This window comes from Balaenoptera musculus, chromosome 9, assembly GCF_009873245.2.
Source record: "Balaenoptera musculus isolate JJ_BM4_2016_0621 chromosome 9, mBalMus1.pri.v3, whole genome shotgun sequence".
Classification (NCBI taxonomy): domain Eukaryota; kingdom Metazoa; phylum Chordata; class Mammalia; order Artiodactyla; family Balaenopteridae; genus Balaenoptera; species Balaenoptera musculus.
The window spans coordinates 25,081,979-25,093,744 of NC_045793.1; the positions used below are offsets into that span (position 1 = coordinate 25,081,979).

The following is an 11,766-nucleotide window of genomic DNA, read 5'->3' on the forward strand; positions in this document are numbered from 1 at the left end:
ACCGTGTACAAACCACAGCAAATTTATTACTCAATATCCAGTGCCACATCATAGCACCACCCGGAGCCCTCACCTTCCCTCCCCACCTGGCCCCAAGGGTACACCCGAAACGGAAGAAACAAAAGTAAACCCAGATCCCTGCTCCTCCTCTGGCAGAAGGGGCCTTGGCCCCGGAAGCCCCTTTCCACAGGTCCCAGAAGGCAGGAGAGCGGAGCCCTCCGTGCCCAGAGAGCGGGGCCCCAGGCTCCGACAACAGAGACAACATGCAGGCAGGAGCAGAGGCCGGTGTCTGCGGGGGAGGAGGAGTTGGGGGGGAAGGGCACTGCCTGAGGAGTCCGGGAGTCTGGTCACCCCGGGATGCACGCGGGAGCTTCTGGGCAGCAGGGGCCGGCCCCTGGTTGGTTAGCGCTTCGACAGCTCGTGGGACAGCCAGTCCAGCCCATCATACAAACCCGTGCCTTGGGTGGCACAGGTGGCCTGGACGTACCACTGTGGGGAGAAGGAAAGAAAGGGGTCAGGAGCAGGGAAGAAAAGGAGATGCCTTTATTTCCTGCCTGGCCTGGGGCCCCTTTGGGAGAGGCAGGCCCTCACCGTGCGGCTGCGCAAGTGCTGTAGCCCCAGCTTGTCGGTCAGCTCGCTCACGGGCATGGCGTTGGGCATGTCCTGCTTGTTGGCAAACACCAGCAGCACCGCATCCCGCAGCTCATCCTCCTGCAGCTGGGAGAGGCGAAGGGGGTGGAATCCAGCTGTGCACGGGAGCCCCCCTTTTTACCTTCTAGCACATTTGTGAGAAGAACAGAATATTGTGTCGTCTAGTGCTGAACCCAAGACAGAGTTATAAACTAGCCTGAGGCCATTTTGGCCTGAAGTCCAGAAAGGGTCTTTTTCTAATTTGACTCCTTGCCCTAGTCAAAATGACAAAATTTCCAAATGGAAAAATAAGAACGTAAGATGATGTTTCTCTCCACCACGTAGAACTCCCCCCTCCCCACCGACTTCTCAGAGTCAGTTGTGAAGACAGGAGAGAATGCAAGGAAAAAGTAGGTCCTATACTTTTTACCTGACCCCAATTCAAAACAGGGTGAGCTACTTCTTGTGACTGTGTCCACAAAGAGAATCACACATTCAAGGCCTGTGAGGCATTTCCTGACTCTCACACCAGCACAGAGATCTCTCTGTCCCAGGGCTCTGGGGGCTCACCATCTTCTGGAGTTCATCAGCAGATTCCTGGACCCGCTCTCGGTCATTACTGTCCACCACGAAGATGAGGCCCTGGGTGGGAAGGAAGAAAGGAAAGAGGAGCAATCACTCGAGCCTGGGACATATACACCCTAGTCTGGCTCTTTCTCTCTTCTGCCCACGTCTAATTGTGTCTAAACCCTTCTCATCTAGTAAACTTCCACTACGGCTTTGCAGATGTCCTCGCACCAACTGGAGACACCCAGCAAAGGATACAGCCTCTGCCCTCAGGCGAGCAGTCTAGCTAAAAGATGTGCAAGGGAACAGGGAAAGACATGTGATGAGAGCTAAATCAGGCAGTGTGGATTCAGAATTCTGCTTCTCAGGAGAAGCTTACGGTGGCTAAGTCTCAGAAGTCTGAGGCCAGTTCAGAAGGATGAGGAGAGGCTAGCCTACAAATGAGGGTCGAAGGAGGTAAGGGTTTTTTCCTGGCCTGGGCCAACATCTCAGTCTTTCTGACCTTAACCCTCTTCCCCTGGGGTTGGGGAGCCCCAACCTGAGTGTTCTGGAAGTAGTGCCGCCACAGAGGCCGAATCTTGTCCTGGCCTCCCACGTCCCACACTGTGAAACAGATGTTCTTGTATTCCACTGTTTCCACGTTGAAGCCTGCAGATAATTGGTAAAAATATGAGGAAGAAGTCCTGAAAGGAAGGAACTCACTAAAACTAAGTGGATTCAGCAGGGATATAAAACTAGAAGGCAACGATCAAGGCCCAGGGGAAAAGAACCCCAGAGGACCAGCTAGCCCACAGATGGGGCCGGGCTAGGTCACATCCATCCCGCCTCATCTTGCACGTAAAGATACCCTGACCCACTTCTCAGGTAGCAGTATCTGATGTCAGGGTCAGCTCCCTGCACAGAAATAAGGGCCTGGGGCAGAATGCAGAGAAGATCCTCAGAAGTGCCGCCGCCGCGCTCCCGCTCCTCCGTCTGGACTCACCTATGGTGGGGATGGTGGTGACAATCTCCCCCAACTTCAGTTTGTACAGGATTGTGGTCTTGCCGGCTGCATCCAAGCCAACTGCAACGGAGAGGGGCACAGGGATGGAGACGGGAGCGAGGGAGCCCCCTAGAGCCCAGGGAAGGGGAGAGGCCAGGACAGCTGATGGTGACGGGGGCGGAGAGCCCGAGCGCCTCCAGGTGCGCGCTGTTATCTACCTTCGGGGCCTTGAGTGCAGTAGGGTGGGGAGCGCCAACTCCTGCCCCCAAAGCGGGGGAGGGGCGGCAGAGGATTGAGGGGAAAGAGGCGCAAGAGAAAGGCCGCGCTCCTTTTAAAAGTCGTCTCCAAGGGCGGAATCCTCCCTTCTTACCAGCCGGGCTGGGGCGAAGGGAGCTTCACCCCACCCAGGCCCGCAGCTCTCAGTCTCAGGCCCCGGGGACGGTGCTGCAGACCGCGACCCACCCGAGAGTAGCGGCCCCAGGGGGTTAGGAGGTGGGTGACTCGGGGTCAGAGACCGGGGTGAGCTGGGCTGGAGGGACGCGGGGGCGAGAGGGCTGCGCGGGGGCTGGCGCTCCAGTCCGGGCCGCGCGCTTGATCTGCCTCACCCATGAGGATCCGCATCTGCTTCTTCCCAAAGATCCGCGAAAAGAGCGCGGACACGGTGAGGCCCATGGCGGGGCCCGGGGGAGGGGGCGCGGGCACGGACGCGGGGTGCTGGCTGGAACCGGCCGCTGGGGGATGGGGCCCAGCAGCAGCAGAAGGAGGAGGCGCCGCCGCGGCCTCCGCGCGTCCCGGCCGGCCCTACGTCACCTCGGGCCGTCCCCCGCCCTGGCCCCGCCCCCAGGCCCGCCCCCGCCCCGCCTCCAGACCGTGGCTCAGGAAGACACTGAAGTTGAGCGAGCCTCCGCAGTCCCGCGCCAGCTTTAAAGATGGAAAGGGCCTGGGTCTCCCCCAGTTCCTAGCACACCTGTCAGGTCTATGGCGCTGAACCGGCAACCCGGGCAGGGCCGAGGAAAGCCTACAACGCTGCATAACGGCCCTCCACCCCCATCTTCAGTGGCCGGTCGCTGGGCCTTGGTTTGTTGCGTCCAACCCACTCTGGGCTCCGGTTTAGCTCTTGGTAACCTCCAGCCTCCTCCCCGGGGGAGCGGAAGTTCTGTGCAAGTATCTTAGTCCTCCCTTTTATCCTCCCACCTCCCAGCGAGGGACTCTGAACGTAGCAGGTGGTTCAGTGACCGTAGAATCTCGAGAGGAGTACGCCAGAGGTGGAAGAAGATGCGCTTCATGGTTCCTTAAAACGCCACCTTCATAGATCCCCAATCAGCAGAAACAGTGGAAGATCCCCAGTTCTGGCGGCGGGGTCGTAGACCCTACTCCTGTATACTGGAGAACTCTGCCTTCGCCTTGATGGCCCTGGAAACAATGCCTTTCAGTCGAAGAGGGCAGCCTTTCTAAAGTTCCCTCCTCACTCTGCCACAGACCTACCTGGGAACCTGGATTTTCAATGCACAGCTATCTAGGATTTTGTGAGGCTCTTGCCAAAGAGCTTCATAAGTTATTTCCCCACTCATCTTAGCATCTGAGGCGAAATAGCAAGATAGGAATTAATTTAAATTTCTTCTATGGCAGAGACTGGGTCAATGCCAGGCACCTAATATATGCTTAACAAATGCTGGCTGGGTTGAATGGACTAATCGGTTGCTCAGTGGAGCAAGGGCAGGCGTTTTGCCTATTCTGGATTTGCAGTGGGCTTCTAGGATGAGTTGCTTATGGACTGGACATGGTGAAGTGAGCTGGGAATCAGAGAAAGTTCCTTCCTCCCTCCCTCCCTCCCTCCCTTCCACAGATATTTACTGAGTACCCACTTTGTGCCATTGTTCCAGGCCTCAGTTCAATTCTCAGTTCTGCCTTTTTTTGGTGGGGGTGGGGCTTGACTTCAACAATACTCACAACCTATCATTTTCTCATCTGTAAAGGGAGACTAATATCTGTCCTGTCTCATGAGGTTATGGTGAAGATTAAAATAAGATAATGTATCTGAATGTTTTGTGTGATGCGGCTGATGTTATCTGGGCCACCAAGAATCTGGGTCTGAACAGACTTCTAGTGTCTGCCCCATCCTGACCCTCAGTCTGTAAAGAGAACAGACTCTGGGCACCAGGTATGAGTGAATACATGACTTTTTTACTCTTCAGTCATAGACTTGCATTCCTAAGAAGGCTTTTACAATGTTGACGAGCACATTTAAAAGAGTTCCAATATAATAACATAACTAGTGGTGACCAAGTCATCTTTAGCTCTTTCAATTAGCCTTTTTCTTTCCATCCCTGTTGTCACTGCTCTATTTCACTACCATCTGATCCCCATGAATGAAAATGGCCTTCTGCACCTTGGTATCTTCACCTTGTCATACAAGACTTGATGATGCCACTCTTGTGATGAAAATCCTTTAGTGTCTTATCACCCAAGATAAAATCCAAATGCCTTAATTTGGGTCCTCATCTATTGTGTCAGCCCCATCTGTTGCCACCTCCTTCGCATACCCTAAGCTACTGCCTTGAAATGATTCTCATTGCTTCCCGGGTGAGCCAGTCTCTCTGATGCCCCAGGAGTCCTTGCAATTTTTTTCCCTCTGCCTGGAATGTTTGTTTCCCTCATCTCTAGTTAGATGGGCAATCAGTATTCATCCTTCAAATCCCAAAGTATTTCCACTGAGAGCCTTCTCTGTCTCCCCTAGACAGGCCTCCCTCCTCTTAACTTCTGTACCACTTTGAATATACTCCTGTTTGCATGTCTGCTTCCTCTCTAGATGTGGTCTCCTTGAGGGCAGGATCTTGTCTCTTCATGGTGATCATCTGGCACAGCATTTGGTTATGCTGAGACTCGGACTGATCCAGATAGGATTCTAAACTTACTGGCTGTGTGACCTCGGGCGTGTTACTTAGCTTCTCTGTGCCTCATGTTTCCCTATCTGTAAAATAGTGCTAATAACACCCACTCAGCAGAATTATTGTAAAGACTAAATAACAAAACTCCTGTGAAGCTTCTGAAATATAGTTGGCACTTAGGATGGACATCACGGCTATATATATTCATCTATATATATTTGTTTAATGAACACAGCAGAACTCAGGAAGGATGCTAATAATTATACTGTACACCTACTAGGTGCCAAATACTGTCCTAGAAAGGGTTGCCATTTTCGTGGTCCGAAAGGGAGTCTTAATTGTTGCTCTTTAGGGACAAATGCACTGAGCCCCCAAACAGTGGGGTCTTGTCGCTCACCTGGGTCTTTGGTAAGGACTCAGTGCGACGTCGCCCCCGTCCCTCGCTGATCGTAGCGCTAGGGCAAGACCAGGCGCCCTCACCAAACCAGCATTACTTCCGTGTACTCGACTTTGCTTGCTCTGCTCTGGTGGAGAGTGACCAGCGCTCTGTTGGAGAGTGACCGACTCGTGGCCCAGCTGAGTTCGCAACAGGCGGCTTCCCACCCACCGGCTGAAGTAGCCCCGCCCACCTCGCGCCCACGGGGGGCGGGGCCTGAGGCGTCGTGCTGTCGTCACTTCCAGCGGACCCGGAAGCGCGGTTGTCCAGCCGCTAGAGTTAGGAAGTCAGAATGGGGCTCCGCTCAGCTTAAAGCTTTGGCCAGTCGTGAGCCCGGGGCCGGCCGGTGCTGCTGTGGCCCGGGCGAGCGGGGAGCGCGGAGCGGCTTTTGGGACAGTGCGGGCGAGCCCTGGCAGTGTGCTCCTCTCGTGCCAGCGTCGCCCCGCCTCTAGGATAGGACCCGCCCCTGCCCGCCTGCCTGGGACATGGCGGGCGCTTCTGCCAGGCTGCCCCGCTGCCCTGCATCCGGTCTCGAATAGCTGTGAGGAGCGGATGTAAGTCCTTAGGGACAACTCTCTCCCCGCCAGCGTCTTCGTGACCCTCTCCCAGGCTGTCCGAACACTGACGTGGAACAGCCCGTTCTGAACCCTCATGGAGAAGTTTGGGATGAATTTCGGGGGCGGCCCAAGCAAGAAGGACCTGCTGGAGACCATTGAGACCCAGAAGAAGCAGCTCCTCCAGTACCAGGCACGTCTCAAGGATGTAGTCCGCGCCTATAAAAGTCTGCTGAAAGAGAAAGAGGCGCTGGAGGCCAGCATTAAGGTGCTGTCGGTATCCCACGAGGCGGATGTGGGCCTTGCAGGTGTCCAGCCTCAAGGCCTCACCTTTCCTGACTCTGTGGATGACCGATGCTCCACTCACAGCGAGGATAGCACTGGGACCGCCACCAGCTTAGATACTGCGGCCAGTCTGACCAGCACCAAGGGTGAGTTTGGGGTAGAAGATGACAGACTGGCCCGTGGACCACCACCTCTAAAGTGCGAAGAGGCCAGCGGATCGGAGAGCGGCGTTAGCAGTAGTAGTGGGGATGGACCGTCTGGGAGTGGGGAGGTGGACAAACGACTGCACCAGCTGAAGACTCAGTTGGCGACTTTGACCAGCTCTTTGGCTACAGTCACCCAGGAGAAGTCCCGCATGGAAGCTTCTTACCTGGCTGACAAAAAGAAGATGAAACAGGACTTAGATAATGCCAGTAAAAAAGCAGAGGAGGAGAGGGGCCGGCTGGAGGGAGAATTGAAGGGGCTGCAGGAGCAGATAGCAGAAACCAAAGCCCGACTTATCACGCAGCAGCACGATCGGGCCCAAGAGCAGAGTGACCATGCCTTGATGCTGCGTGAGCTCCAGAAGCTGCTGCAGGAGGAGAGGACCCAGCGCCAGGACTTGGAGCTTCGATTGGAAGAGACCCGAGAAGCTCTGGCTGGGCAGGCCTATGCAGCCGGTCAGATGGAAGGGTTTGAACTGCAAACCAAGCAGCTGACCCGTGAGGTAGAGGAGCTGAAAGGTGAGCTGCAGGCTCTTCGAGATGAGAAGAATCGGCCTGACCCCCGGCTGCAGGAGCTTCAGGAAGAGGCCGCCTGCCTTAAAAGCCATTTCCAGGCTCAGTTGCAGCAGGAAATGAGGAAGGTAATTATCTTCATCTCCTTCAAACATTAAGTCATTTAACCTGAAGTGGGGAAATACTAGGGCTTTTTTTCCTCCTTTGATAGTTAGAACTAAGTGGCTGCACTGTCGATTTTTGATGCTATTCAGAAAGTTTCACTTGTGAGTCCTGGGAAATCCTTTTCTGTGTGGTGTTGACAGTATCCACAGAGTGTGCTTCCAGTAGGATGTGGAGTTTCTGAGTGGAGGCCGGGTTGGAGCCAGACAGCTCTGAGCATCTGGGCGTTGGCATCTTCCCAGCTGTGCTCTGTGAAGCAGTGTAGTGGCGGCTGTGCGGTGAAAGGTGGAGTGTATGCTTGTAGGAATATGCCTATATATAGGTAGCAGTGTATGCCTATAGGTAGGGTGGCTGAAGGGGGCCAAGGGAATTTTCTCAGAAGAAATAACCTGTTGTATTGCTTGCAGTCAACATTTGCCTTGTCTGGAAAGGTATGCTATTTTACAGTGCCACCTTTCAGTGTTGGGAGAGATCCAAGTCAATTTTGAACTTCCAGGAATATTGGAAGAGGAAAAGAATGTCATATGGTTAAGAGCACACTTCACATGTGAGCTTGGCGTATGAGAAGAGAGAGCAGAAACACTAAAGCAGAACGACAGCAGATCTACAAAGGTTCTTAATGTTGTTTGGTATAATGTGTGTCTGGGAGCAGGTTACAGGAGCTTGGGTTAGCTCCCAAACGAACAGAAAAATTCCCAGTTCCCATTTTTGCCAGGCCACCTCTGTCCCATAGCCCTTTTGCTCCCCTCTCTTGCTTTCTCAAAGTTTGCCATCGGGCCTTGTGGCTTTTCTGGATGCATCTCCACCTGTTCCCTTGTTTTCCAGACAGCCCTCGCCGAAGATCAGCTACGACAGCAGTCGCAGTTGGAAGAGCAGAGGGTGGCGGCCCTGGAGAATCAAATATCTGAGGTGTCGGAACTGCTGGGCACCTATGAGAAAGCCAAGCAGAAGGACCAGCTGGCCATCCAGAAGCTGAAGGAGCGCATTCTTCAGCTGGACCTGGAGAACAAGACACTGGCGCTAGCGGCCTCTAGCCGGTCCCCTCTGGACAGCCATGGAGAGGAGTCCAGTCTGGATGTCAATGTCCTGAAGGACAAGATGGAGAAGCTGAAGAGGCTGCTGCAGGTTGCGGCCAGGAAGAGCCAGGTGACCTTGGACGTGGAGAAGCTCTGCAACCTGGAGATGATGCCCAGCTCAGAGGCTGCCGACGGGGAGAAGGCCAGCGTGCTCTACTACCAGCAGGAGCTGAAACAGCTGAAGGAGGAGTTTGAGAGGTACAAGATGCGGGCCCAGGTCGTCCTCAAGAGCAAGAACGTCAAAGACGGGAACCCGGGCAAGGAGCTGGAGGAAGCCCGGGAGCAGCTGGCGGAGCTGAAGGAGAAGTACATCTCGCTGCGGCTGTCCTGCGAGGAGCTCGAATGCCAGCACCAGCAGGAGGCTGAGGGCTGGAAGCAGGAGCTGGCCCGGCTGCAGCACATCCACCGGCAGGAACTGGAGCGGAGCCAGCTGGACTTCAGGGACCGCACGCTGAAACTGGAGGAGGAGCTGCACAAGCAGCGGGACCGGGCCCTGGCCGTGCTGGCCGAGAAGGACCTGGAGCTGGAGCAGCTGCGTTCCGTGGCCTTGTCCTCTGGGCTGCCGGGACGCAGAAGCCCTGTGGGCAGTGTGGGCCCCGGGGATCCGGCGGACACGTCTGCCCCGGACAGCCTGACCCAAGCCCTGCAGCTGGCTGCGGCCAGCGAGCCCACTTTCTTCCTTTACGCCGAGCAGTTGGCCCGCAAGGAGGTGGAGGTCACGTCCCTGAGGAAGCAGAAGCACAGGCTGGAGGGGGAGGTGCATCAGCTGCAGGATCGGCTGCTGGAGGAGGGCGAGCGGCATCGGGAGGAGGTGGGGGCCCTGCAGAGCCACATTGCAAAGAACATCAGGGACCAGAGTCGGGAGGGAGCCAACCTGGAGTACCTCAAGAACATCATCTACCGCTTCCTGACCTTGCCGGACACCGTGGGCCGCCAGCAGACGCTCACCGCCATCCTCACCATCTTGCACTTCAGTCCAGAGGAGAAACAAGTGATCATGCGGCTCCCAGCCGGTGCTAGTTGGTGGCCTTCTGGCAAGAGATGATGCCCTTTTCACTAACTCCTCAATTTTCTGTGCCTGTTCTGTGAGAAGGGGCAGGCTCTGGTTTCTCCTGCCTCTTCTCTTACATTATCATTTCTTCACTGTGTTGACCTGGGAGGAATCCTCAGTGTGGGTTGGGATTTTCTGCCAAATGCCATTAATGCCATTTTATCCTTGGGCCCTAGAGATACTGAAAGTGTTGGGACAGCATCTTCTGGTGGTGTGTGTGAGGGGAAGCGGGGGGGAGAGGTTAGGACTCAGAGGTGCAAAAGTTGGGGAAGTGAGAGTCTTTTAAAATAAGGTTTTTTTGGTTTTAATATCATACTCCTAGTGCAGAGCTAGGAGTACATATGACTCCAAAGTGAGTTCAGTTAATTTCTAAACATGCACAAGGACCAGCTATTTACTCCATCTCATCAAAATCTTGAGTCTGGTCAACTGCTGCCCCAATTCTCTGGGGACAGAAATTCAGGCTGGAGAGGGACCAGGAAGTTTGAAATAGTGACAGATTGTCCCCTAGTCCAAACGGCCAAGGAATAGTGAACTTGGGAAGTTCATCTTGGAACCTGGGAAGCTTGGAATACTTAGGGCTAGGTACGACATAATCAATCTGGACAAAACACACCACTTGTGACCATCCTAGAGAGAACCCTGAGCACCAGTTGGATCTTAGGGATTTCCTGAATGACTGCTTTTGGCCTGGATAGGGTTCTAGACCTCTCACATTTGTCCCTGTCTTAACCTGTCTGCCTAGGGTTGGCCTGAGATTGTGAGTGAATGACTTTGCTAGCTTTCCCTCAATGTTGAACTTCCATTGAGAAAAAATTCTGCCTTCTTACAGAGAGGGGTCTGATCAGGAAGGTCTGATCCTGCCTGGATACAAGGAGTTAGCACAGAGATTTACACCGTCCCCCTCAAGCTGTTTCTGCCTTTGTAGGGACAGGGAAGAGGAAGAAGATCTGCTGCAGAGGATTCCAGAAGAATGCTATGACCCTCACAGGAAAGTGGTGGAAATTCAGCTGAGGCCGGGCTGGGGTACTTGCTGCTCCGTGGATAGCATTCTGGCTAAATCTCCACGTCCCTGCAGCCAGGGTGTTCATGCATTACTGTCACCAGAGTACTTTGCCCACTCACTTAGGGAGGTAATAGAGTTTCAGTCCGTAAGCCTCGTCTTCTCCACACATGTTACTACTAAAGGAGGGGCTCAGAAAAGTTGAGTTCAAACAGTATCACTTCCCAATTCTTTGCTTTCCCCCAACTGCTCTTGCTGGTTGTAGAGATCTTTGGATCCTAAAGACCAGTGCTTTGCCACTGACTGGGCTAATATGTATCTTTCTGTTATTTCATCATAGCAATCTGTTTTGTGAGGGTTTGGGGGTGCAGAGACTGTGATTAAATGTTCTGATTGGGAGGCTGGGTGACCTGGACTATTTACAGAAAGCAGACTTAGCGGAACAGAAGAGATGTGTTCAAATGATAATAACCACGGAATCATTAAACCTGACCAACTTGACCTGTGTGCTTCCTTAATGGTATATATATACATATACATATATATATATATATATATATATATGGACATAAATGGAGTGTGAATATAAATGGGAAATGAAAAGGATGTAAGAAATATTTCATCATATTAATCCATGAGCTTGAATCTAGGGAGGAATACCTCAATGCTTTAACTGCCTCAATTACAGCCCAAATTTTTTAGCCTGGAATTGTGTATGCGTGTTTGTGTATAGGCAACTACACTGGAAAAAGCCTTCTCATGGGTTTAGTGGGCGAGCTTGAAACTTCCATAATTACTGCTTTGAACTTTATTTTATTTATTTATTTTTAAAAATTAGTTTATTTATCCTAAAAAATTTATTTATTTTTGGCTGTGTTGGGTCTTTTTTTTTTTTAAAGGTTAGACTTTATTTTATTGCCTAGATTCTATTTGTTTTTAAATTTATTTATTTTTTATTTATTTATTTTTGGCTGTGTTGGGTCTTCGTTTCTGTGCGAGGGCTTTCTCTAGTTGCGGCAAGCGGGGGCCACTCTTCATCGCGGTGCATGGGCCTCTCACTATCGTGGCCTCTCTTGTTGCGGAGCACAGGCTCCAGACGCGCAGGCTCAGTAGTTGTGGCTCACGGGCCTAGTTGCTCCGCGGCATGTGGGATCTTTCCAGACCAGGGCTTGAACCCGTGTCCCCTGCATTGGCAGGCAGATTCTCAACCACTGTGCCACCAGGGAAGCTCCTGCGTTGGGTCTTCGTTGCTGCGCATGGGCTTTCTTTAGTTGCGGCGAGTGGGAGCTACTCTTTGTTGCGGTGCGCAGGCTTCTCATTGTGGTGGCTTCTCATTGCGGAGCACGGGCTCTAGGCGCGTGGGCTTCAGTAGTTGTGACACACGGACTCTAGAGCACAGGCTCAGTAGTTGTGGCT

The 11,766-nt window shown here is 53.2% G+C and overlaps 2 protein-coding genes across 2 annotated transcripts; one reads left to right on the plus strand and one right to left on the minus strand.

Moving 5' to 3' along the window:
- Positions 1-6: 6 nt before the first annotated feature.
- ARF5 (ADP ribosylation factor 5) lies at positions 7-2,982 on the minus strand. Its single transcript, XM_036864510.1, has 6 exons — positions 2,785-2,982; positions 2,180-2,260; positions 1,736-1,845; positions 1,201-1,272; positions 592-717; positions 7-489 (listed from the first exon to the last, which is right to left on the minus strand). Exons 1-6 carry the CDS (start codon positions 2,849-2,851, stop codon positions 403-405), a joined length of 543 nt encoding a protein of 180 aa, XP_036720405.1. The 5' UTR covers positions 2,852-2,982; the 3' UTR covers positions 7-402.
- Positions 2,983-5,765: 2,783 nt separating this feature from the next.
- On the plus strand, positions 5,766-10,851 carry GCC1 (GRIP and coiled-coil domain containing 1). The gene is made up of 2 exons (XM_036863897.1): positions 5,766-7,186; positions 8,046-10,851. The coding sequence occupies exons 1-2, from the start codon at positions 6,155-6,157 to the stop codon at positions 9,339-9,341; spliced, it is 2,328 nt and encodes a 775-aa protein (XP_036719792.1). The 5' UTR covers positions 5,766-6,154; the 3' UTR covers positions 9,342-10,851.
- The last annotated feature ends 915 nt before the right edge of the window (positions 10,852-11,766 follow it).

Coding starts and splice junctions, on each gene's coding strand:
- ARF5 (XM_036864510.1), bottom strand. CDS start 2,851: ATGGGCCTCACCGTGTCCGCGCTCTTTTCGCGGATCTTTGGGAAGAAG. Junction 718..1,200: donor CTGATGAACTCCAGAAGATG/GTGAGCCCCCAG, acceptor CGCCTCTCCCAG/CTGCAGGAGGATGAGCTGCG. Junction 490..591: donor AGCACTTGCGCAGCCGCACG/GTGAGGGCCTGC, acceptor TTCTCCCCACAG/TGGTACGTCCAGGCCACCTG.
- GCC1 (XM_036863897.1), top strand. CDS start 6,155: ATGGAGAAGTTTGGGATGAATTTCGGGGGCGGCCCAAGCAAGAAGGAC. Junction 7,187..8,045: donor TGCAGCAGGAAATGAGGAAG/GTAATTATCTTC, acceptor CTTGTTTTCCAG/ACAGCCCTCGCCGAAGATCA.